The 24,904-nt window shown below is 36.9% G+C and overlaps 1 protein-coding gene across 1 annotated transcript; it reads left to right on the plus strand.

The window, feature by feature from the left end:
* The first annotated feature begins 17,636 nt into the window (after positions 1–17,636).
* On the plus strand, positions 17,637–19,196 carry LOC103412707 (DNA damage-repair/toleration protein DRT100-like). The gene has a single exon (XM_008351243.4). It carries the CDS (start codon positions 17,923–17,925, stop codon positions 19,024–19,026), a length of 1,104 nt encoding a protein of 367 aa, XP_008349465.2. The 5' UTR covers positions 17,637–17,922; the 3' UTR covers positions 19,027–19,196.
* Positions 19,197–24,904: the final 5,708 nt, after the last annotated feature.

A 24,904-nucleotide genomic window follows, 5' to 3' on the forward strand; every position in this document is an offset into this window, starting at 1 on the left:
AGTTGTACTCACAGGGAACTTAGGGATTTATTGCTAACGTACCGACATTATATGGTATACAGATGTACGGATGTGTGTGATCAAACGTATTCTACGTGTATAAAAAGTTAGGTATGAGGAGAAAAGTGTGAGTGAACTAAAAAACTGCTGGTATACCTTTCTGTAGGGGAACTGGCGAATTCACATTAGGGCCGGTTTTGATTCACTTTTTACTAGTTTTGCTTATTTTTTACGTATGAAGCAGACCGAGTTCTTTAAGTTTTCATGCTTCCCATTACCATTTCTCCCTAAAATGTGATCACTATACTCCTCCCATGTAATAAATGTATTTCAAGTTTTGGGATTGATCTGCAATCATTTGAAGCAGTTTCAATGCACTTATTCCCAGTTTCAGTTTTGTGAAAGTAATCAGGTAGGCATTTGGTTTCAGTACTTCACGTCGCCAAAGTGTGCAACTGAATCAAGGGTGGTTTGGGAGTGAGGTGCTTGAAAAAAAAACACCTATGAAAAAAAGCTGTGAGGGTTTTAGGTGTTTGATAAACTTAAAAAAAATGGCTTATTTTGGAAGCTGCTGTGAGAATAAGCTGAAATCAAAGGAAAAAGCTGAAGCTGCTATTTGCAGCTTTGGAAAACTGGTTTTTTTTCAAAGCACACGAAGCTACAGTGCTCCTTTAATGAAAAGACCCACTATCGGACTGTTTTTTTTTTTCCAAAAGCACTTTTACAAAAAAGTTTACCAAATACTCTGCTGATTTATTTCACATCCGCTTATTCTCACAACACAACCGCTTATTCTCACAGCAGCTTTTTTTTAAAGCACAACAATACCAAACCAGCCCTCAATCCATTTATTGGTACAATTAAAATTGCAATTTGTTTCTTTGATGTTCTCCTTAACATGATTGCCGTGTGGGCAAGATGCTCTAGCAAAATGCCTCAAAGAAAAATTCCTAGATCCGCCATTGAAGAGATGAAATTTTTTATAATCACCTTGTGTACAATGATGAGCCTATATTTCTTATTACGCACCTAGTGGCTTTGTAGAAGAATAATTTCTTCCTCACAATTTATCGGCAAGATATATTTTTTTTTCTAAGTTTACTTAGATCATTGTAGCACCAATTACTTGTGTTTAATATTGTGAGAATGGAAAACGAAAAAATGAGTTGTGGTGGTGGGTATATATCATATCATATCATATGTCATATATGTGGTTTTGCTTTTACTCTCATGGTGGTCAACACTGGTCTTGAGATTCCAAATGGAAGCACCTTTGAATTATCGTAGCAGATGAAGCAACTCATCAAATGGCTTTGGCATTTTTCTTTGTTAAATCTGTTGTTAATTTTAGATTTTAATTTTGATCATTGAATTAAGTACATTACTGCGAAAAATATATATATATATATATACAGAGAAGAACAGTAGATTTTGATTTTGGTCATTCATCATGGTGTACCTTAGCCAAAGCACCAAAATTAAAATGAAATCAGACAACCAGAGTTTAATACAGAAAATTCATCTCATAGGTTATAAAGTCCTAAGTTATTTGTGGATGTTAATCAAAGGCAAGTTACCCCCTCCACTTTTACAGAAACCCAAAAATTAATTAACAATCCTCCATCACTTTTGGAGAGACTAAATAAATAATGATCTTCTATTAGATTTACAAATCTGGAGGACTTTTTGCTTAATAATTCGTGACGTGCCACAGAATACAGGTTGTGGGAGTTCAAGTTTAATGTTTTCAAAACAAGGGATTACTTTCTTTAATTCTTGGTGCTTAAAGAAATGGTCTCTTTTTGCAATTTAGTGGGGTACCAATGCTGCCCCGATGAGTCGTATACATATAGAAATGTGCATATATTGGCACATGGATTTTAATAAGTAGAGGCGACCCTCATACTAACAAACAAAATCATCACGTTAAATCAAAGATTAATATGAATTATTGAGTTTGAATTTGTCTTATTAAAGTTGTTGATTAGGATTTAAGAGAGATTAACCATTGATTAATATGCATTATTGTCTTCCCTTCATCTAATTTTTTCTGTTGGTGTGCTAGGTTTCATCTAAACAATTTGTCTGACCAAATTTGCAATGCACCAAATGGTCAAAAGTTAATGGTCAATATTATCTAATGCGCAAGCTATTTTTGGACTTTTGGGTTCACTAGTTCATTAATATATAGGCATTCAAAAGTGGATTTCGCCAACTTTGTTGTGGTGGTTAAAGATGTCACAATAATCTAATTAAACTAGTTAAAAGGTGTTTAGAGCTTATTGCTTAGAAGGAAAGTATAAGGTTAATTAACTGAGATCTTACAAAACGGCCAGTCGATTTAATCAAGGTGCTTCAAGTATTATACTAATTCACCTAGTATTACAGTCTAAAGATATTTCTCTTCAGTTGTAAATAAAAGATTTTAGGTTCGATTCTCACTAAATGTGAATTTGAATCACATTATTATGGCTTACCTATTTTAAGACTTATGTCACTCTCTCACCTCTTAATGTACATAATATTATTCTTTTCTAAAAATTAAAAAAAGTCTTATACTAATCTTTAGTATTTAGTATTGTTTTTGTTATCAAAGGTGCTTTTGCACGTGTAATCATATTAGATTAACACTTAATTTGACCGTAAAAAGGTTGATGCCAGCTTATCGGGGATTAATTTAGTTTGTAGTTTAAAACCTATGAGAATCTCCCCCCGTTACTGTAGCCTTAATTAACTAAGCTTCAGATCTTGATGAGATTAATCAAATCACAAAGTGACAAGGATGGTTGAGTGGAGAGTAAGGAGCTGTGCATTATATTATTAGATAATGTTGTATAATTCAATGGAGAATTAGACAAAATATTTTGTAAACATTTCTAGTCATTTTATACGTGTCATAACATAGAATGGCATGTAATGAATGCATGACCCACCACAAGAATATACAATAATTGCATCTTATTTACAAATTGACATTATCTCTGGATTTTTGTATCCCAAACCGGTGGATCCAGAGATCTATACTATTTATTTTAAATATTACTATCTTTATTAGTTTATTTCATTAGCCTACCTCACACAATTAAGTGTTTGAATCTCTTTTTCTCTCTCTCTTGAATGCCCTAGATTTGTGTCTTTGTTGTGGGATCCCGATTCCTTATTTACCTTAACTTCTTAGGATTTGGTCACTAATAAGTCTCATGTCCACTTATTTGGTAAAGAAACCGAGTTTGACATATATATCTTGCAGCAAAAATTATAACTACTACATAAAACCAACTAATTTTTGTTGTCTTCGCAAGCAATATATCGAACAAACTTAGAAAGCCTAGCCTCCTAGTCCTAAGGTACTCCAAAACTTATTACATCAGCGAGAAAATGATCTGATAAATCTAGCTATTATGAGTTTTGAATTTTCTCGGGATCAATATATTTTGAAAGATATATATATATATATATATATATATATATATTTATTTATTTATTATGTAAATGGAGTGGTCAAACTTAATAAATTTTTCATTCTATTTTGTGACATGTTTACTCATTCAAGAAAAAAATTCAAATTTCTCATGTTTTATGCGTTTGTTAACACATGGAGAAAAAAAAATATGAGTCTCATACTGCAATCCGTAACATGAACAACAATGATTTTGCTTTTTCCTTTCAAAATTGGTTAGCATGCGATTATATTCTTAAATGTTAGGTAGAGTTTAAGTTTATAATTTCGTTTAAATGAAAAAAGAAAAACCATATAAGCCCCAGTAGAATTAGTGATAATTCTTAAGGAATTTTAACGAAAAGTTCTTGGTATTGTTCACTTTAACGAAAAATTACATTTTTACACTAAAAAGTAAATTATGATATTATTCACTTTACCATTTATTTTGTTTTTATCATTAAAACTCAAAATTTTCAAATTATTTTCTTTAATTTTCCTTAATTCTTAGTCATTGTCCCCACACGTTTTTTTTTTCAACGCCGGTTCATTTATAAAATGAAGAACTCATGGTGTCCGCACATTTGTCAAAGCTAAGCAATTTTATAAAGCGAAAGGCCATTTGTGCCACACATTTAAAGAAGACATTAATAAATTGGAAGCTGACTTGATAGTTGATGTATTTGAATTTGTCCCTGTTTTTTATTTATATATTATATATTATATTTTCTTTTTTTGAATTTGGCCCTCTTTTGATTTCGATGGAAATGAATGTGAGCTTGATTATCATGACTCATGCATCACATTTGAGATCAAACTCACTGCAGTAAGAAAAAATATTGCAGTCTATAATACAAGGAGATCCTCAATGTTCTTGTTCATGATTAACCTAATGATTTTGACTTAGTTATATATAAAATAATATATATACACACACACGCACACAGATATATGTATCATGTCTGTATATGCAGTGATTGAGAAGTTTATAAAGTTTAAAGCTGAAAATAGACTTCATGCTCTTGCTGAAATCATGATACACACACACACACACACGTATATGCAGTGATTGAGAAGTTTATAAAGTTCAAAGCTAAAAATAGACTGGCAATATTTAGTCAAACTCTTGCTGAAAACATCATGATTCATGACTTCCATGATTTGCTGAAGAACTAGTTGGAAAGGACTTATGAAGTGCCAAGAACTCTTTGGTATTTGCGACAAACTCAACCTTTGGCACTTAGTGAGTGAGGTATACATGCAGTTGTTTCTTAGTACTAAGACAGCTATAACGGAAGCTTACAAAGGGAAAACTAGTCGTGAAGTTTCTATTAGTTGTCTACGAATGCATCAGGATTCTTAGTCACAGAATGATAAAATGCTTATTGTGAGAAGCATGGCAATGGATAACTGAGCGTGCATGAGACTTGGGTTACGGAAACCACCCTAAATAAAATACATGTCCTAGCTAGCAAATAAGGTATGCAGTTGTTTCCTAGTACTAAAAGCAAAAAGATATGTAATTTACATAAGATTATAGATTAAAGTTCTCGTACATATTGATTAAGCATTTTATTTTTATTAGTCGTTTACGCATGCATGAATAATTCATAGTCACCTATCGACAAAAGGTATGTTGTGAGACACTTACGTAGCTATAAATGACTGGACAAGACTTGGATTAGTAATTAAAACTTTTGGTGTCTGATGGAATTTGTTTGTAGGTTTTGGAGGGAAGTGACTAGCTAATGTGAGAGATGAGAAGAGAATAAATTGTACATAAAGTGGTACGGGGAGAAAGGAATCCATAGGAATGGATCATTGAAAGGTACGAATTATATCGACCATGCATTGTTGGCCAGGTAGTGTGGAGCAAAGTCGAATAGAGTCAAATGTCATACAGTAGAGAGTTCTCATGAGTCACGATCATAATAGTGGAATCCAGATGCAAGAATAGATTCTCTCCCAAAACTGAGCAAACCAACGACGACACAAATAGTTGCTTCTCGTATCACCAAGGCATTTAGAGCTGCACACAACCGCAATAACTTTGTTTGCCTTTTCTGTTAAGAATTGTGGTCCTTCCCTTTTGGAGTTAAGAAGGAGGAAAGGCTATGGTTCTTTGGTTTAGAAGATGGGCTATATGGTCATCAGGCTTCACTGTTTCTGCCAAATTTTTTGTTAGCAACCAGGTATGCAAATCCAAAGACTTTGAATAGTAGATCATAGACCGATAATAGGGCTTTTCCTTTACCAAAAAACCAAGCTATCCACATTCCACATGCGGCTATTGGGCTTTCCAATACCTCCCTCCCTTTACCACTTTTGCCTACTTTAGGCCTTTAGGCCTTTGATCAACATTTTGATGAAACGATATCCTACATTGAAAAAGTGGGAAGTGGCAACTAAGATGAGAATAGGCAATCTTATGAGCTTAGCAAATACCCATATGTTCTCAATTCAAGTCCAAATTGGGATATACACAAGCTACGATTCTTTCATTTTATAGTATAACTATGATTGACGTAGGGTTTTATTTATGAAAAGACTTGACTTTCTCTAACTTGAAGTATTGAAGCAATCGTGAGTCCCAATTAATAATAACCAATCGAAAATTATGTAACGGTTTAATAGCCAGCAATAAAAATTCTCAAATATTCAGTTACTTTTTGCTGAATATTGAAAGTCCACATGAGTCCTTTGCATTCGACAACAACTACAAAAAATTGTGAACATGTTCAACATATCTAGCAACTGAAAATCCTAAAATATTTTAGCATGGGTGATCATGAAAATATCTTTCCAATTCCCAACCCAAGAAACCAACCAAGAAATTCAAACAACTTTCAGGAAAATCCTCAACCAGTTCTTGAAAAACTGGATATACAAAATATATTTTTTTTCCGACTTTTCATCAAAGATCAAATAAATAATAAAATGATTACGCGACAGAACATTTAAGCATGCCTTCAGGTGCAAGATAATTAGGGCGAAATATAAAAGAGAAATAATAATGAAAAAGGTAATTAAGATTATCTCCAACCGAATGGTCTAGAGGGCTAGGAGGCCGAATTAACCCGGAAACCATCTCCAACTGGGATTTAGGCCAAAGGGCTTGTGGGCCTCATTGGACAAAAAGAGGCCAAAAGGCCGACCAGCTGGCTCAAATGAGCTAGCCAGCCAGCCTCGAGCCAGGCCATAATTTTGAGTATTCTTGTCGGGACATAACCAACAGCATTGTACTTATTGTTGTCGGTTATATCCAACAGGAATGGTAGGCCTTTTTTTTTTTTTTTATAAAATTAATTTTTTTAATGCTATTTTTTTCCTATAACTTCCTAAGCCATTATACAACATTAAATTAAATTAAATTAAGTGGCATGAAACAACATTAAACAATATGAAACAATATTAAATAACATTAAATTTAAATAATAAATTATGTCTGACTCTATGACCTTTTGGCCCTCGGTTGGAGACGGTTTTCTATGATAAAGCTGAAACGAGTCATATGACCCTTTGGCCCTCAGTTAGAGATGAAGGCAAATATGACTATATATTGTTTATTAAAATATTAATATCTTAAATGATCAAAAGGCTAAAACGAGCCATCTGGTCCTTATTCGGTTGAAGATGGTCTAAAAACCCTAAAATTGCTCTGGTTAGGGGCATGTCCTACTCATTTCACATGCAAATTCCCAAGTGTCTGGCTAACAACCCTCATGAACGTGGGGCTTGTTTTTCTGGCAGGTCTTGCTGTTGTTGACTGCCCTAGATACCACCCAAACCGCGGCAGGAGAAAACCATTTTTTATTTACTAACATAATAATTAATTCCTGCAGTATATATATCAAATCCAACTGCTGTTTTTGCTGAATACTATTGTTTGATAAATTTTATTAAACAAAATAAAATGAATGATCTCAAAATTTTCACGTGTGGTTGTGGTGGCGATAAGGAAACTGTGAAAAATAAATTCATTGGCAATGTGGGTTGGTAGGATTTGTGTTGATGCCATTGCCAAAATATATATAAGATCATCATATAATGGTAAATGCGAGAATAATGGTGGGGCTAGGAGAAGGATTTTTTTTTTTCATTTCTTAATCTTCTTTATTCTTTATGAAATGACCACAATTGAAGATAAGATAAGAGAAATCAGTTAAGATGTTTTGAATATGTGAAACGAAGACTTACAGATGCTTAAGTTAGAAAATGTGATTCTGAGATATGCAGAGACTCATGACAAAATGGGTAGAAGAAAATACATAGAGTATATAGAGCTAATGGAAGAGCAAAATCAAGCATAATTGTGTACTAGAATTCATAAAACCAACCCCATGTAATGAAATAAGAATTTGTTTTTGTTGTTTGTTGTTGTTTATTCTTGATGTAAAATACCATTGAGATCTAATAGTGTGATGATTGCGGTGGGTTTATTTATGGCTCTGCAGGTTAATTTATAAAATAAAAAAGCATCTAAAATAAGTACAAATAATTGTAAGTAAACTGAACGGTTTTGGTCAATTTCTGGTCTTGTAAAAAGTGGGGTGTGTTTGTGATTACTGTTAAATCCTTCAAATTTATTTCAATAAGCACGATATCGTTTCCACGCAAAAAAAAAAAAAAATTGTCATCACTTTAATCCAATATGTACACATAATTTAACATCAATTTGCAAGACTCTTGAAGCCTAAGTTCAGGATACCAAGAGCTCAAAATAATTTGTTTGTTTCGACGACCGCTCAACTACCCCATCGCCACGTGTTTAATGTCTGAACCAACTAACTTATAGGCATTGATATCTTTCTTTTCAATGTTAAAATATTTGAATTCCTCTTTCTTTGCTAATTAAAATAAAAAATAAAGAAGAAGAAGTTCATTTTAGAACCACGGCAGCATCTTGTATTATGTAATATTATAACATGAAATTGGATTACACTTACATCTTTGTTTGAAACTTGTTTGTACCATACTTGACCAATATTGAAATTACTGATCACCGGTCAACGTTATACTGTCAAGGACTCAGAAGAGTTTCCCTCCAACCAGAAGGCTAATCACAGCATGACACGTGTCGACATCATAAGCCAATCATAACGCGACACGTGTCAACATCATAAGCCAATCACAACACGACACGTGTCAATGTCAGAATGAAACTAGAAACTCTCTTATATAAATAGAGATCATTGTCTCACAATATTTCATAATGTCATTTGTACTAAATCATTCACTAGTACTCACTAAATGAGAGCTTGAACCTATACACTTGTGTAAACCCTTCACAATTAATGAGACCTCCTCTACTCCGTGGACGTAGCCAATCTGGGTGAATCACGTACATCTTGTGTTTGTTTCCATGTCTCTAACCATTTACATACTTATCCATACTAGTGATCGGAGCAATCTAGTGAAGGTCACAAACTTGACATTTTCTGTTGTACCAAAGTCCTCATTGATTTTGTGCATCAACAAAACTAATTAATTATGTCACATCCTAGTCTCGACTCCGCCGTAACACGATATTGTCCGCTTTGGGCCCCGACCACGCTCTTACGGTTTTGTTTCTAGGAACTCAGACGAGAACTTCTCAGTAGGTCACCCGCCCAATCTCGCTTAACTTTGGAGTCCCGATGGAACCCGAAGCCAGTGAGTTCCCAAAAAGCCTCGTGCTATAGGGGGTAGCATGTACGTATAAGGCACATCACCCCCTTTCCGTTGGTCGATGTGAGATCTTACAATGAGCTGAAAGAGAGGAAGAGAAACTTTTCAGAAGAAAGAAAAAAAAATAAAAGAAAGGGAAAGGGAACCGGGGGACAAAACAGGGGGTGGGCTCCCGACCTGGGGCCCCCACCATATCCCAGGCTCGACTCCACCGTAGCACGATATTGTCTGCTTTGGACACCAACCACGCCCTCATGGTTTTGTTTCTGGGAACTCACGAGTAACTTCCCAGTGAGTCACCCATCTTGAGAATGCTCTGGCCCATTCTCGGTTAACTTCGGAGTTCCTATGGAATCCGAAGCCAATGAGCTCCCAAAAAGTCTCATGCTAGGTAGAGATGAGAATATACATATAAGACTTAGAGGATTCACACCCTTTGGCGATGTGGGATGTAAGAAATTAATAGAAAAACTAACGAAAAGTCCTCAAAAATTTTAGTTTTAATGAAAAATGACAAATAAAGATGAGAGTGAATAGTACTAGGAAAAGGTAAAAATGTTATTTTTCGTTAAAAGTAAACAGTATCGAGAGTGTTTTGTTAAAACTTCTTTAATTAATTAATTAACTAATCTTCCCAATGAGCTTCTGGTGGAGTTGGAGATCTCTCGCACATGCACACCACATGCATATACATACATAGCTAATCATACGATCATATCACTAGCTTGAGAGAAGGCATGATTGTAGTTTGGTCAATCTAAATTCAATTGATATTCATAACAGAAAAATAAAATAAAATACAAGATTCCCTTCATTTGTATGAGCTGTTACTGCTAACCCAAAGACAGATAATCCAGTTATAAACCCTTTTCTTGTCATATATATATTGTCAAAGAATATAGTTAAACCCTTAATGCCCCCCCTACTTTGCGAGGGTTGAAGAGAAGAGAACGTCTATTGTCCGCAACATTACTCTTGTTTTGTAAAAATATTATTTTTACAATCTAAACTGATGACTTTTCGATCACAATAGCGCTCTGTTACGCTAGGGCCCCTCTAGATATATATTGATGATTATATAAAGGGTTGTTATCACAAATGGTCCCTAAAATGGACCCTCACTATCAAGATAGTCCCTAAAAATAGGTGTCGCAAATCAATGTGGTCATTCCGTCATAATTCTGTTAAAAATTCCGTTAAGTGCTGATGTGGCACATAAATGGGCCCCACAAGATTTACGAGTTTTTATTACAAATGGTCCCTGAAATTAACTCACACCATCAAGATGGTCCTTGAAATTGACCGACACCTTAAAATTGAAAATCGATGAATGTAGTCCTTAAAAATAGGTGTCTCAAATCAATATGATCCTTGCTCCACAATTCTGTAAAAAAAAATGGTTATATGCTAATGTGGGTTTAATAATTGTTTAAAAAAGTGGTCTAAATACCTTTTTGCACAATGGAATTTTGCTAGCCTAAGGTTGTGAGGATGTTGATCGCCTAAATGTTAACGGTGATGTCCTAGAAGTCGTTGCCAATCAGCCAAGTCGTCTCCAAAGGTGATCTCAATTTAGGTTCAATTCGGTGAAGGGTGTCAAAGTGTGTAAAGATGAATGTATTAAGATTTTTTTTTAGAGAATAGACAACGAATGAGGTTGGGGAATATGGACTGGGATCAGAGGTGATTGTAGGACTCGGTTTTTGGGTTCACAACTTTTTATTAACTATTAAATTATTAAACCTATTTGTATTTTTTTAAATTTAATTAGACTTGTGTGATTCATTTATGTGTCGCACCAGCACATAACATAATTTTTGACAGAATTGTGATGGAAGGACTACATTGATTTGGGACACTTACTATGCGGGACTACATTGATCGATTTTCAATTTCAGGGATCATTTTGATGTCGCAGGTCAATTTCAAGGACCATTTGTGAGAAAAAATGACTTATGAGACCCATTTATTTGCCAAATCAACACTTAATAGAATTTTTAATAGAATTGTGACGGAATGACAACATTAATTTGCGACACCTATTTTCAAGGATTACATTGATTGATTTTCAATTTCAGAGATCATATTGATGGTGATGGTCAATTTTAAAGACCATTTGTGATAAAAACCATTATATAAAATAGTGGATCCGATGCAAACTTCTTTTTTTTTTGGTGAAAGAGATGCAATTGTTGTATTTGGGAACTAATTTAAACAGTATCTTAAATCATTTTTCTAATTAAGTTTGGGAAAGGGGAATAAACAATTTCAACTATTTTAAGTGGATCCGATGCAAACTTTTTTCTGTTTTTTTTTTTTTTTTTGGTGAAAGAGATGCAATTGTTGTATTTGGGAACTAATTTAAACAGTATATTAAATCATTTTTCTAATTAAATTTGGGAAAGGGGAATAAACAATTTCAACAATTTTATTATTTAACATGCATGTCGGCCAGATTATAATGCAAAATTTTAGGAGAAACAAATCCATGTGTTCTTATATTTCTTTAGTCATTTCATGTCTCCCAAAAACGAAACGAGCATCTTCTGGATAAGGTTCTTGACGTCAATAATTCAATCATGAATCCTAAGTTTATGCATTGCTGATCAAATTAAACATGGTATAATTTCATTATTATTTTGTTGAAGTTAATAAATAACATACAAATTATATAAAAGAAGGAGAGAGCGATTACAAATATAAAGGTTTTTCTTGACAAAGAAAAAGAACGACCACTGCTAAAGACGAAGAGAGAACAGGATTGACCACATAAAGATTGGGGTCGACGACTTAGGGTTTTTTTTGGTAGATGAGCGCAAACGTACCGGGTTAAAAGGCAAGCTGTTTAATGTACTACTTTACTGAGTTCCATGCATCACAATAATTGCTGCAATACAATCGTGTCCATTACTTACCTTTTCTCCTTTTAGATCATGAACTTTTGCCTCTAATCTAATATGATCTGCAATGGGAAAAGGTACTGAATTATCATGCCTTTTTTTAGGAAACGACATTCTTTTGAAAGGGATTTTGACACTTGCAGCAAGGAATTCATATGACGAAAAAACATATGTTTACACTAAAAAGTCAAACATGGTACTATTCACTTTACCCTTTATTTTGTCCTTATCGTTAAAACTCAAAGTTTTCAAATCATTTTCATTAATTTTCCTTTCATTAGTTTTCCTTAAAAACAAAGGATTAACTGTGGCTACTACTCCACATCGAAGTTCAACGATCTGAACCGTCTATTTTTTATGTCTCGATTTATAAATTATAAAATTCAATTCAAACAGAAACCATATCCCCATTTAATAACAATGAAATTTCAATGTTTTCTAGTGTTCGTCAGTTTCTTTGAACTCAATTAGATGCCTCAAATATTTTCGATTTGGTTAATATTTTATAAGGATGATCTACGAGGTGCAACTTCAAAAATCGACGATTCGGGTCGTTGAAGTTCGAAACTAATCCTCATTTAAAAAAATTAGGATATCTTCCCTTAAAAGCTCTATGTATAGGAGATGCTCATACTTATTTATTTATTTACTTTGGAAAACCTCAACTGTATGAGCGGAATTTTATTGATATCAAAAACCACCAATTCTAGTTCTACTTCTTTAGTCATATAATTAACACTAGATTATGGCTACATGTGTTATAATTCCTATGAACTTGTAACCCTAAATCGGCATGTTCCGAGGTGTAACCAAAATATTACTATATAAATATAATTTTTGGGATAACTAAAGTGAGCTCAAGAAAATTAGACAGAAAAGCTTGTAACCAGCCTAAAAATAGCGGCAGAATTCAGCAGCTGAAAAATCAAAATTCTTGGAACAAGAAAAACAAGCAGCTATAGCGTCGAATTGTTAAAACGATTACCAATCATACATATATAGATATGTTTTTCTCTTTTGATTCAGTTTTAAGGGAAGAGAGAGACAAGTACTCTGCCAGTAAATTTAGAAGTTGCGTATAATTAATTATTTAGAGCAAGTGTTCTACCACTAAAACAAGAAGTCTCGTTACGATCATATAACTGTATGGTGCTTAAAATGTGCATGAAGAACATGAATATTTAAAATCAGTTAAACTATATAAGACATATAGTGAAGTAATCCAAGCAGTAGAATAAATCAAAATCATGAAAATCTAACTGGAGATATGCATGCTTTTCAAATCTTTCCCAAATCCAATCGACATAACTTTTCATTTGTTTGAAATCCTCCTAACATGGACCAGTGGTGACTGCTTGTCCTCACATGACGATCATCCTCATCCACATGCAAGATCAAGCGATGGTCCACAGAACATGATCTCCAATCTTAGCATCGGCCTGTTTCTACTGTTTGATGATAGGGCATTTGGACCATCCAATGATACATAAACCCTAATTGAAAGCCATATGGGAAAATTTCCTCTATAAATTATCTTGTAATTATTGGTCATTTATTATAATTGACCACTCTGAAAAAAACCAAAATTGGTGATCCTAATTGGGGAGACAAAGATTCAGGTACTGGTAGGGACAATCCAAAAAGACGTAGCTATCATTCACATTTTCGAAACCCAAAATTTGGACAATTAATTAACCTTCTCCTAACTCAAGCATAATAGCACTAAAAAATTCATTGAATTTGATCAAACACTCAACATGTTTTTTCTTCATCACAATTAATAGAACACAAGAAACAATGGGAAGAAACCTTACATTGCACTTTCAATAGTCTCGGCTAGCGGTTTTGACACTCGTTTTTCAGCTTTCTGCATTTTTTTATCCAAATGTAAAAAAAAAAATATCCGTATAATATTTCATCTTAAGTGCAAATGGTTAAAAGAATAGTGTCAAAGTCGATATTCATCTACTGTCATAATCATCTAAGCATGATTGCAAAGACAATGACAAAAAAGGGAAGTGCTCATCCAATCAAGTACAAAAATAGATTGATTGGGCGGATATATATATATAGGGTTAATCTCAGTTTACTATCTTGAAATTTTGTGATTTTCAATATTTGGTACATGAAATTTTTTTCATCCCAAAGTCATACCTCAAGTCTTAATTTTGGGATAGTTTCATACATTCGTTAAGTTTTTCGTTATAACTTCTGTTAATTGATGACGTGGCACTTACGTGGACAATAACTGAGCACCATGTGTCAATATGGGCCCACTGCAATATTTAAAAATTAAAAAAATACAAAAACACATAAAAATAAAAAAATATTCCCCACCCGTCTTCTACCTCCCCCAACCCCCTCATTTCCTTCTTCCCTCTGCAACTCGCACCCTCTCCCCCAAAACCAGTTTCCCCCAAGCTCACTCCAACCACCAAAACCAGTCTTCCCCAACCCGCACCCTCCATTCCTTCTTCCCTCAGATCTAACCCCGACGAGTCCATGTGCGACCTCGAGAGCTCCAACCTTCCTTATTCCTTCTGTAAAAGACGTCCCCGAGAGCTCCAACCCTGACGAGTCCATGTGCGACCCTAAGCTCGACAAGGTCGTCGATGACTCCATGGGCGAGCCGGAGGTCTCCTTTGTCGAAGCCGATGGCAAGACCAGCTCTGACTATTACTTCGACTCATACTCTCACTTCAGTAAAGAGAAAAAAGCTTACTTTATTCGATTCTTTGTTTTTTGCTTCTAGGTTTTTGTTTGGATGGTCTGAAAAATTAGATAATGGGATTGCAAAAGGGGGGTTTTTAGTTTTCGTGATTGGGTTTTCGGTGTGTTTTGCAAGTTCCGAACTTGGTTGCATTTTGTTTTGTTTTGGAACTTGGTTGCATTTTCTTCGTATTGTTTACGTTTTGTTTTGGATCTAAGGGAAGAAGGAAGAGAGGGTGCGGGTTGGCGGAGACTAGTTTTGGTGGTGAAGGAAGGTTGGGAGAAAGGGTGCGGGTTGCAAAGGGAAAGAATGAAGGTTGGGGGAGATTGGTTTTGGTGGTTGGAATGAGCTTGGGGGAGACTGGTTTTGGGGGAGAAGGTGCGGGTTGCAGAGGGAAGAAGGAAGGGAGGGGGTTGGGAGAGGTAGAAGACTGGTGGGGATTTTTGTTTTTGTTTTTTTTTTTTTGTGTTTTTGTATTTTTTTTTAAATATTGAAGTGGGCCCATATTGACACATGGCGCTCAATTATTGTTCACGTGGGTGCCATGTCATCAGTTAATAGAAGTTCTAACGGAAAACTTAACAGATGTATGAAACTGTCCCAAAATTAAGACTTGAGGTATGATTCTGGGATGAAAAAAACTTCATGTACCAAATGTTGAAAACCACGAAACTTCAAGGTAGTAAACTGACATTAAACCATATATATATATATATATATACATTCCTTTTTCTTGTTTTCCCTTTTAGTTCTATCTAACGGTTGTTTTTTTGTCATAGTTCTATGGGTAAATTATATAGTAGCCCCTCAGGTTTAAGGTCTATTACAACCCTATACAACATCTTTAAAACATTTCACTTTCATACCTTATGTACTATTTTATTTCAAAATAATACCTCCATTACATTTTCCATCCATTAATCCGTTAAGTGCTGACGTAGCTGCCACATTTGTGCCACGTGGCAAAATAATTTTTTAATTTTTTTTGAAAAAAAAACCAAAAGCTGTGAGAAATCACCGACCCCCGTGTACCCCCCAAACCAGAAGCCCAGAAAGAAAATCCATCCCCCCTGGGCGACCCACCTCACCCAGAAAAACCACCCCCCCGCGCGACCCCCCCTCACCCGCAAAACCCCCCGGGACGCTTCCTCACCCGCAGAACCCCCTCCTGCGACCCACCTTACCTAGAAACCCACATCCCTTCCTCTACACCCACCCTCTTCCCTCCTCTATACACCCCCACTCCTTAAATCCACACCCATTCCTCCCACCTCACGAACCGGGTGATGACGGGATCTTTTTTTTTTTTTTTTTTGGGTTGCAGGGGGAAGAAGATAAAGATGGGGGAGACGGCATGATGAGGAGGATGAGGGGTGGGGAAGATGAATTGAAGGGCTATTTTTTTTTCTGGGTTGCAGGGGGGAGAAGATGAAGATGGGGAGAAGAGATGAGAGGTTTCTGGGTTTGGGGATTGCGGGGATAAGATAGGAGGAAGAGGGGGATAAGGTTTTAGTTTTTTTTATTTTTTTATTTTTAATTTAGAAGATTTAGCTTTTTTTTTAAAAAAAAATTAAAAATTATTATTTTTGCCATGCAGCACACATTTGGCAGCCACGTGGCACAAATGTGGCAGCCATTTCAGCACTTAATGGATCAATGGATGGAAAATATAACGGAGGTATTATTTTGAAATAAAATAGTACGAGATGTATGAAAGTGAAATGTTTTAAAAATGTTATATGAGGTTATAATAGACCTTAAACCTAAAGGGCTACTATATAATTTACCCAAGTTTTGTCTATAGTTTTGACTCTATGAAATGTTTGCTCGGTGAAACTTGTCATCTCCTAACTTACATTGTCTGCCTTATTAGTGTGGAATCTAATAGCAAGACTAAATATGTATATGGTTAGAGTTGGAGAGATCTTCTCAAGTTCTTGGTGTTTAACTTCTTTCTTTTCTGCATGTAATTCAATTGATAAAGAGTATTATTTTTACAAATGAGGTCCCGAGTTCGAGTTTTTTCCTCTCACAATCACTTGTATCAAAAAAAAGAAAAAAAAAAAAAAGAAAGTCTCTTCCTCTTCGACGACAATTACTTTATTTGTTTTGTTCCATACGGCCAACCGATTCGATGATACTAACTCAAAGTCAGACCTTATTTTATGCAGATACATCATACATGGCCTTAATATCCTGACAGAAAATTTATGAACAACCCTAACATTCTCCCTCTCTAAAACCTGTAAAATGATTTAATCTATGGACCTCAAGCTGCCACGTGCTCCAACTCTCAACGTCCTCCCAGCCAAATTTAGCCACATACACACACCCCCAATGCTTATCTTCTTCCCCCACCTGATCCCATAAGCTCCCATGTTTTTGAGCTGTATGTATCTCATATGCTCCCATGTTTTTGAGCTGTATATATCTCATATTTCAATTATTATTTTTAAGCCCCACCTTAATACTCAAATTTCAATCTAACCCTTTCTGCTCTTCTCCTAAATCGATCATATTAATAAAATAGAAATACAATCCAATTACCTCATACGTATATTTAGGATTTTTGTACATATTTAAACTTTACCTTGACCTTATACTCAAAAAGTAAGTTTTTTCTCATTGCCTAAAATAAAGAAAGTTGTCGTTTGGACTTTGAAAAATCATTTTGCACTTACTAAAAAGAGGGAAAAATATTTGAAAGAAAAAGAACGACTCTAATTCAACGAGGCAATCCGCAACTTAAAACTGTATCAACTATTTTAATCCATAGTTTGTGAGCATGAACTCTCCAAATCTTCTAACTTATACACTACTATAATATGTTGCGTGAATCAATCCTGTGAAGTGGCAATAATACAATGAAAATTCCAGGAAGCATATGAAATGAAAATGATACTCTTGTCATATATACTCCAAGTCTTGAAAGTTCAATCACCCATCATCCAAGTCAATCCAAGCTAATAAACCCTGAAAAACCCACGGTAGGGGCAAAACCGTCACAAAAAATAGTCTCCCTCATCTTATATATAAACCTACTGAAACTCAGTGAACCCACGCCCATCTCCTCTTCCCAACATCAAGTTCCGAAACCTGACATCACACTGCTCAACATACATCTCCACTTCTTCACTTATATATGTAACTCTCAAACACAAAACCACACACTTTTGTAAACAAAAAGTTTTCAATCCTTTCGAAAAATGGGAGCTCTGCGTCTTTACGTAACGGCGGTGGCCGCTACGCTCTTCGCCGTTACATGGGCCGTCCAGGGCTGTCAGCCTTCAGACCTGGCAGCCCTGATGGCGTTCAAGTCGGCGCTCCACGAGTCAAAGCACGGGATCTTTAACTCATGGGTCGGCACCAACTGCTGCCACAACTGGAAAGGCATCAGCTGCGACCCGCAGTCCCGCCGTGTTGCTGACATAAACCTCCGGGGCGAGTCCGAAGACCCGATTTATGAGAAGACCCACCGGACAGGGTACATGACCGGTACGATCTCCCCTGCCATCTGCCGCCTCACCCGTCTCTCCAGCGTCACCATCGCCGACTGGAAGGGAATTACGGGTGAGATTCCAAAATGCATTACTACGCTCCCTTTCCTCCGAATCCTCGACCTCATCGGAAACAAAATTTCCGGTGAGATTCCGTCAGGAATCGGCCGGCTCCACCGTCTCACGGTCCTCAACGTCGCCGATAATCTCATTTCTGGCCCAATTCCGGCATCGCTCACCAACCTCTCCAGCCTCATGCACCTGGACCTCCGAAACAACAAAATTTCGGGCGAGTTGCCCCAAGATTTCGGCCGACTTGGGATGCTGAGCCGGGCTTTGCTGAGCCGAAACTTGATCACGGGTACAATTCCGAGTTCGATCTCCCAAATTTACCGGCTCGCGGATCTGGATCTTTCCTTGAACAAGCTTTCGGGTCCGATTCCCGCTACGATTGGCAAAATGGCGGTTCTTGCGACGCTAAATCTCGATTGCAACAATATATCGGGTCGTATACCGCCAAGTTTGATTGTATCGGCCATTAGTAACTTGAACTTGAGCCAAAACTCTCTCTCGGGCCTGATACCGGATGTTTTTGGGCCTAGATCCTACTTCACGGCGATCGATTTAGCGTTCAATAAGTTGAGGGGAGCTATCCCGAAATCTATCATTTCGGCTTCGTATATCGGGCACTTGGATTTGAGCCACAACCACCTCTGCGGGCGGATTCCGGCCGGGCCGCCGTTCGATCACCTCGAGGCGTCGTCTTTTAGTTACAACGATTGCTTATGTGGCAAGCCACTAAAAACTTGCTAGCTTAAACATTAGATTGCGAAGGTGTTTGTATTATATTGTATTGGTGTGTTTACTGCACTTAATTACGGTCAATTTGAGTTCAGCCAAGTTCGTCAAGAAGTGTACTTTTAAGTTTGAATTTTGTTGTTGTTGTTTAAACCTATTTAGTAAAGATATCATATTTTTTGTTAGAGATTATGTCTGTTGAGAATGAATCCTACATTGTTAGAAGGAGAGGTTTATATGGACTTACAAGTAAGTTGGATTATTTCACATATTATCAATTGATTTTATCATGTTACTCTAACCTTCTTCAAGGTCTTTGTGCAACAAAAAAGTTATCACTTTATGACTCAAATGTTACATGTTCGATTTATGAAAACCTCTTTGCATAATAAATTAAGGTTGCGTACCATAAATTTTCTTGGACTCTCGCAAAGCAAAGAGTCGAGTGTGCTTGGGTCGCTCTTTTATCATTTATCATTTGTTAAACCGCTATTAATAGGACAATTGAATTGTTTTTTTTCATCCACGTAATTTTGCATGAATATATGGAGACTATTAGGTTGTGGCCCACTAATTATGTTTGACTCATGACTGAAAAGGGCAATATCAAATTATGTCGATCGGAAAAAAAATTTCATTATGATCGAAACATGAATGATACATAACGTATTTTTATTTTAATGATGAAAATTTTATTTTTTAAATTATTAATTTATTAACATATATATCCCACAATTTTTATAATAACACGTGGTGTATTACTCTGTATTCCGATCACATTAAAAAATCTCTCAATGTCATGAAAATTGATGTGACCATCGATCAAGAAAATGCAAAATGTTCTTTTAGAAGAAGTCAATTTTCCATTTTATAAGTTGAAAAAGATGAAATAGTTTTTTTTTTCTTTTTTCTTTTTCTTAGCTTTTGGAATGCCAATAATTGAAGGAAAGCTGTTTACAGAATTACATACCACTTTTGAGATTCGAAAAAACCTTTTTCCTTCATTTTAAAAATGTTTTCTAACCTAAAACAGTTTACCCAGAGCTAGGTTTTTAAATGAGAAGATCTTTAATATGGCAACAAAATGATCATGTCATTGGTATGATAGTTTTCACAAACATGCGAATATCACTTCAATTTTGTTTTATCTCGATTTATATTAATCTAATCTCACACTCGTATAAGTTGCTTTACATGTGATGAGATCAGGCTGTACCACTAAAGATTTTCTCCAACAGAGTAGTCCTTCTAGACTAGGAGAGAGTAGTACAAGATCACTAATTAGATTCAACCCATATTGTATGTTGAAACTTCAGCGAAGAAATGAATATGCCAGCTTTTAAATTTTGTTTATGTTATAATTAAAAACAGATTAGTTAATGAAAGAAATATAACATTTTCAATCCCACAAAGCAGTACGAATTTATCACCTTAAAACATCTAATTCCTTCAACTTGAAAAAAATTTGAACGTCATACGTTAATTTTTCACTTCAAGAAACCTCAAATCTAATGAATAATCCAATAGAATCCCATACTAGCACCAAACATGCGGCCAAATGTGGGAACAAGCCTACAACGCATCTATATCCACAAGGTTCGCACAACCCCATTTGAGTATTTGCATAGCTGTTGACATACACCAATATATTTACTTATATGAAACAGGTTAACGCCACATGACGTTCTCTCCAATAATGCACACACACACACATTATAATGCATTATTGAATGGAGCGCCACAGTCTGATAATCCTGTAAGTTGCTCTCACGTACACTTCACAGACTGAGCTTTGATATCAGTTTCAAGCATTCAAGTACATCAAAACAAGACATCACACGTGAAGCATTAGTGAGAGATGACTCTCCCAAAGCCCAGCTGTACAATTTACATTCAAGAAGAGGGGTCCGAAACGGTGAACAGTAATTGAGAACGTGTAGTGGAACGGTTGCCGCCTGGCGAGATAAACATATCAATTTATATCCAGTATTTCTGATAGCATATGTCATATGATCTCGTGATGCCAGAAGAAACAAGTAATGGCCACCTCAAACCAAAACTATGGTCACAGAAGAAAAAAAGGAACAAAAAATCTTGAGGCACAAGAAAGTTATGAACTAATGATAGATACTGCATTAGAATCCGAGTTACAGAAACAGTGCCTCCTCTTGGAGAGTGGTAGGGAGGCTATGATTCATCGAGGACCGTGGTGCCTAATCCCCAGACCCTCTTGAGGAACCTCGGTGACTGTTGGTCTGACCATTACATCGGGTTGCATTCATGGGATCGACGGCTCTGTGGGGTGGGAAGGGATGGGTTAGAGAGAGCCTTCAGCTTGCAGAGAGTGTTGTGCTAAGATAGCACCAAACCTTATGGAACCAACTCAAGCTAACACACATGAAATATATCAAATTGAATGCAAAAACAAAATATTAAAGACACCAAGATTTTAACGAGGTTCCTCAACAATCAATGTAACTGGAGTACGTTCTCGGAGCAGTAGAAGCTCACCCAATAATCCACTATCAACCAAATGGGAGTTTACAAAGTGTTGGCAAACTCACAACCCAAATGCCCAATACACCCAATAGCTCTCACACACCAACAACAACAACAACAACAAAGCTTTTTCCCACTAAGTGGGGTCGGCTATATGAATCCTAGAATGCCATTGCGCTCGGTTTTGTGTCATGTCCTCCGTTAGATCCAAGTACTCTAAGTCTTTTCTTAGGGTCTTCCAAAGTTTTCCTAGGTCTTCCTCTACCCTTTTGGCCCTGAACCTCTATCCCGTAGTTACATCTTCGAACCGGAGCGTCAGTAGGCCTTCTTTGCGCATGTCCAAACCACCGTAACCGATTTTCTCTCATCTTTCCTTCAATTTTGGCTACTCTTACTTTACCTCGGATATCCATATTCCTAATCTTATCCTTTCTCGTGTGCCCACACATCCAACGAAGCATCCTCATCTCCGCTACACCCATTTTGTGTACATGTTGATGCTTCACCGCCTTCAGTGGCCTACGACGGTCACACAACACGCCGGATGCACTCTCCCACTTCATCCATCCAGCTTGTATTCTATGGTTGAGATCTCTATCTAATTCTCCGTTCTTTAGCAAGATAGATCCTAGGTAGCGAAAACGGTCGCTCATTGGTATTTCCTGATCTCCGATCCTCACGCCTAACTCATTTTGGCCTCCATTTGCATTGAACTTGCACTCCATATATTCTGTTTTTTATCGGCTTAGGCGAAGACCTTTAGATTCCAACACTTCTCTCCAAAGGTTAAGCTTCGCATTTACCCCTTCCTGAGTTTCATCTATCAACACTATATCGTTTGCGAAAAGCATACACCAAGGAATATCATCTTGAATATGACCACAACAGAAAGTATTAAGTTTGTGATCTTCGCTAGATTGCTCTAGTCATTAGTGTATATAAGTATGTAAATGGATAGAGACAGGAAAGCAAACACAAGATGTACGTGGTTCACCCAGATTGGCTACGTCCACAAAGTAGAGTTCTCATTAATTGTGAAGGGTTTACATAAGTACATAGGTTCAAGCTCTCATTTAGTGAGTACAAGTGAATGATTTAGTACAAATGACATTAGGAAATATTGTGGGAGACTGATCTCGTAATCACGAAACTTCTAAGTACCGAAGTGTGGTATCGTCTTCACTTGCCTTATCTGTCTTATAGGTAGATGTGGCATCTTCTTTGGAAGTACTCTTCCTCCATCCAGGGGTGGTATTTTTAACTGGTAGAGATGCACAAGGTAATGTATCAATTTCACTTGAAGCTTACTTGTAGTTTCAAGCTTGGTCAAGCCCGATACAAACCATGAAGTAGGAGTCCCCCAAGTCGCCGAGCTAGGGGATCTGCTGAAAGAGGTGACATACAAGGTAAGCAATCAGAGCTCCAAGCAATCAGTCGCTGAAAGAGGTGACATACAAGGTAAGCAATCAGAGCTCCAAGCAATCAGTCCCAGATCAGAAGTTTGATTTCGAGTTCCGACTGATTGTTCTCATTCTCCCTATCTTGCAGGCAGTATGAAGGATAAAGAGAAGAAAAAGAAGAAGAGATGATATGAGATATTTTTGCTTTTGAAGAAGTAACTTTCCACATGCTTATTCTTGAACTGGGCTGGAGGGTTCTCTGGTTTCCTCCAGAGTATAAGGCCGAATGAAGAATTTGAGGGTCAAAACAAGTCCATCAAATCTAGAGTATGTTCGACCCTGCTGATATGAGATACTTTTGCTGTTGACAAAGTAGTGGATGTATCGGCACGTGTTCTGTTACGCTTGTCTCCACATGCTTCCTTGTATCATTCTCACTTCCCCTATCTGTTCCTTAGGCAGATGTGGTATCTTCTCTGGAAGCATAAGATGTTGAAGATGAGTACTCAAGAGCAATGCCAGGTAAGTAATCAGGTAAAGGGTTCCAGACAGTCGGTTCCTGACGGGAAGCTTGATTCCAAGTGCTGACTGATTGCTCTCTTTCTCCTTGTCTTGCAGGTAAGAACAAAGCCAAAGGAAAAGATAGGGAAAAAGCATGATATGAGATACTCTTGCTTTTAACCCTAATGATATGAGATATTCTTGCTCTGGTGTAGCTTGTTTGCAGAGGTATTATCGGAGGGAAAGAAAGCTAAGTATTTCGATAGGCTTCGTTGTGAGTGCCTTCTCAGATATGAGGAAGGGTTGAGCATTTTTGCAGGTCTGCCTGTCCGTTGAGGATGGAGGTCAACATATATAGGAGTCTCCCTAACAAGTAGTAATGCTATTCTTTTACCCTGCTTGGTCATAGCATGATAGTGGGAGCTGCCAGCTTCACGTGTTTTAACTTTGTCAGAGCACTTTGAAAAAGTGGTCTGTGGTATCTGGAAAGCTGATGTTGTGTGTGAAGTTTACAGACAAACTTTATCCAAGGAGATTTGGCTCTCGAAGTTGAGAAAGCGGTGCCTATTCGGTTTTCGAACAAGCAATTCTGTCGGGGATCTGGCTCTCGAGATTCGGAGAACGGTACCTTTCTCGATTTTTGAGAAATCAATCCTGCTGGGAGTCTGGCTCTCGAGATTCGGAGAGCAGTGTCTTTTCGATTTTTGAGAAAGTAATTATGTTGGGAGTCTAGAGGTCGCACTTGGTGTGATGGCAAATGCCTTCGCCCATGAGCTGTAGGTCTCGGGTTCGAGACTTGGGAGCAGCCTCTCCATAAATGAGGGTAAGGCTAGCCGACATTCACCTCTCCCAGACCCTGCGTAAAGCGGGAGCCTTGTGCACTGGGTACGACCTTAATCATGTTGGGAGTCTGGCTACCGAGATTCGGAGGACGGTGCACTTTTGATTTTGGAGCAAGCAATCTTGTTGGGAGTGTTTTCTCGAATGTGAGTAAAGGTTGGGCATGTTTGCTAGTCTACCTTGCCACAGAGTACAGAGGTTGACACACAGGGACTTTCCAATTATCCAACAGTGGTGCTGTTCCTTTACCCTTATGGGTAATAATATAGTAGCTAGACCTTCAAAATTTTTGTGTCTAAACTTTGTTAGTGTTGTTTCTTTGCTATTTTTTTACCCTTCTTGGTCATAGCGATGTAGTGGGAGCTGCAAGCTTCACGTGTCTAAACTTTGTCAGAGATCTTTGACAAAGTTATCTGTGGTACCCATGAGATGATGGTGCGTGTGGAAAGTGGGTGATTGAATAGTAAGATTCACGTGCTTTCTACTTCACCAGAAATCTTCGACAGAATGCCCGTAATTTCCGCAAAGCTGAGTGTGCATGTGACAGGTGCTGACAAGGCTAAAAAAACAGGTGCCTCTTCGATTTCTGAGATCGGCCCTCGTGGTCTCTGAGCAGCCCAGCTTTTGAGAAAGCAAGTCTCTTCAATTTCTGA

This window comes from Malus domestica, chromosome 11, assembly GCF_042453785.1.
Source record: "Malus domestica chromosome 11, GDT2T_hap1".
In the NCBI taxonomy this organism is placed as follows: domain Eukaryota; kingdom Viridiplantae; phylum Streptophyta; class Magnoliopsida; order Rosales; family Rosaceae; genus Malus; species Malus domestica.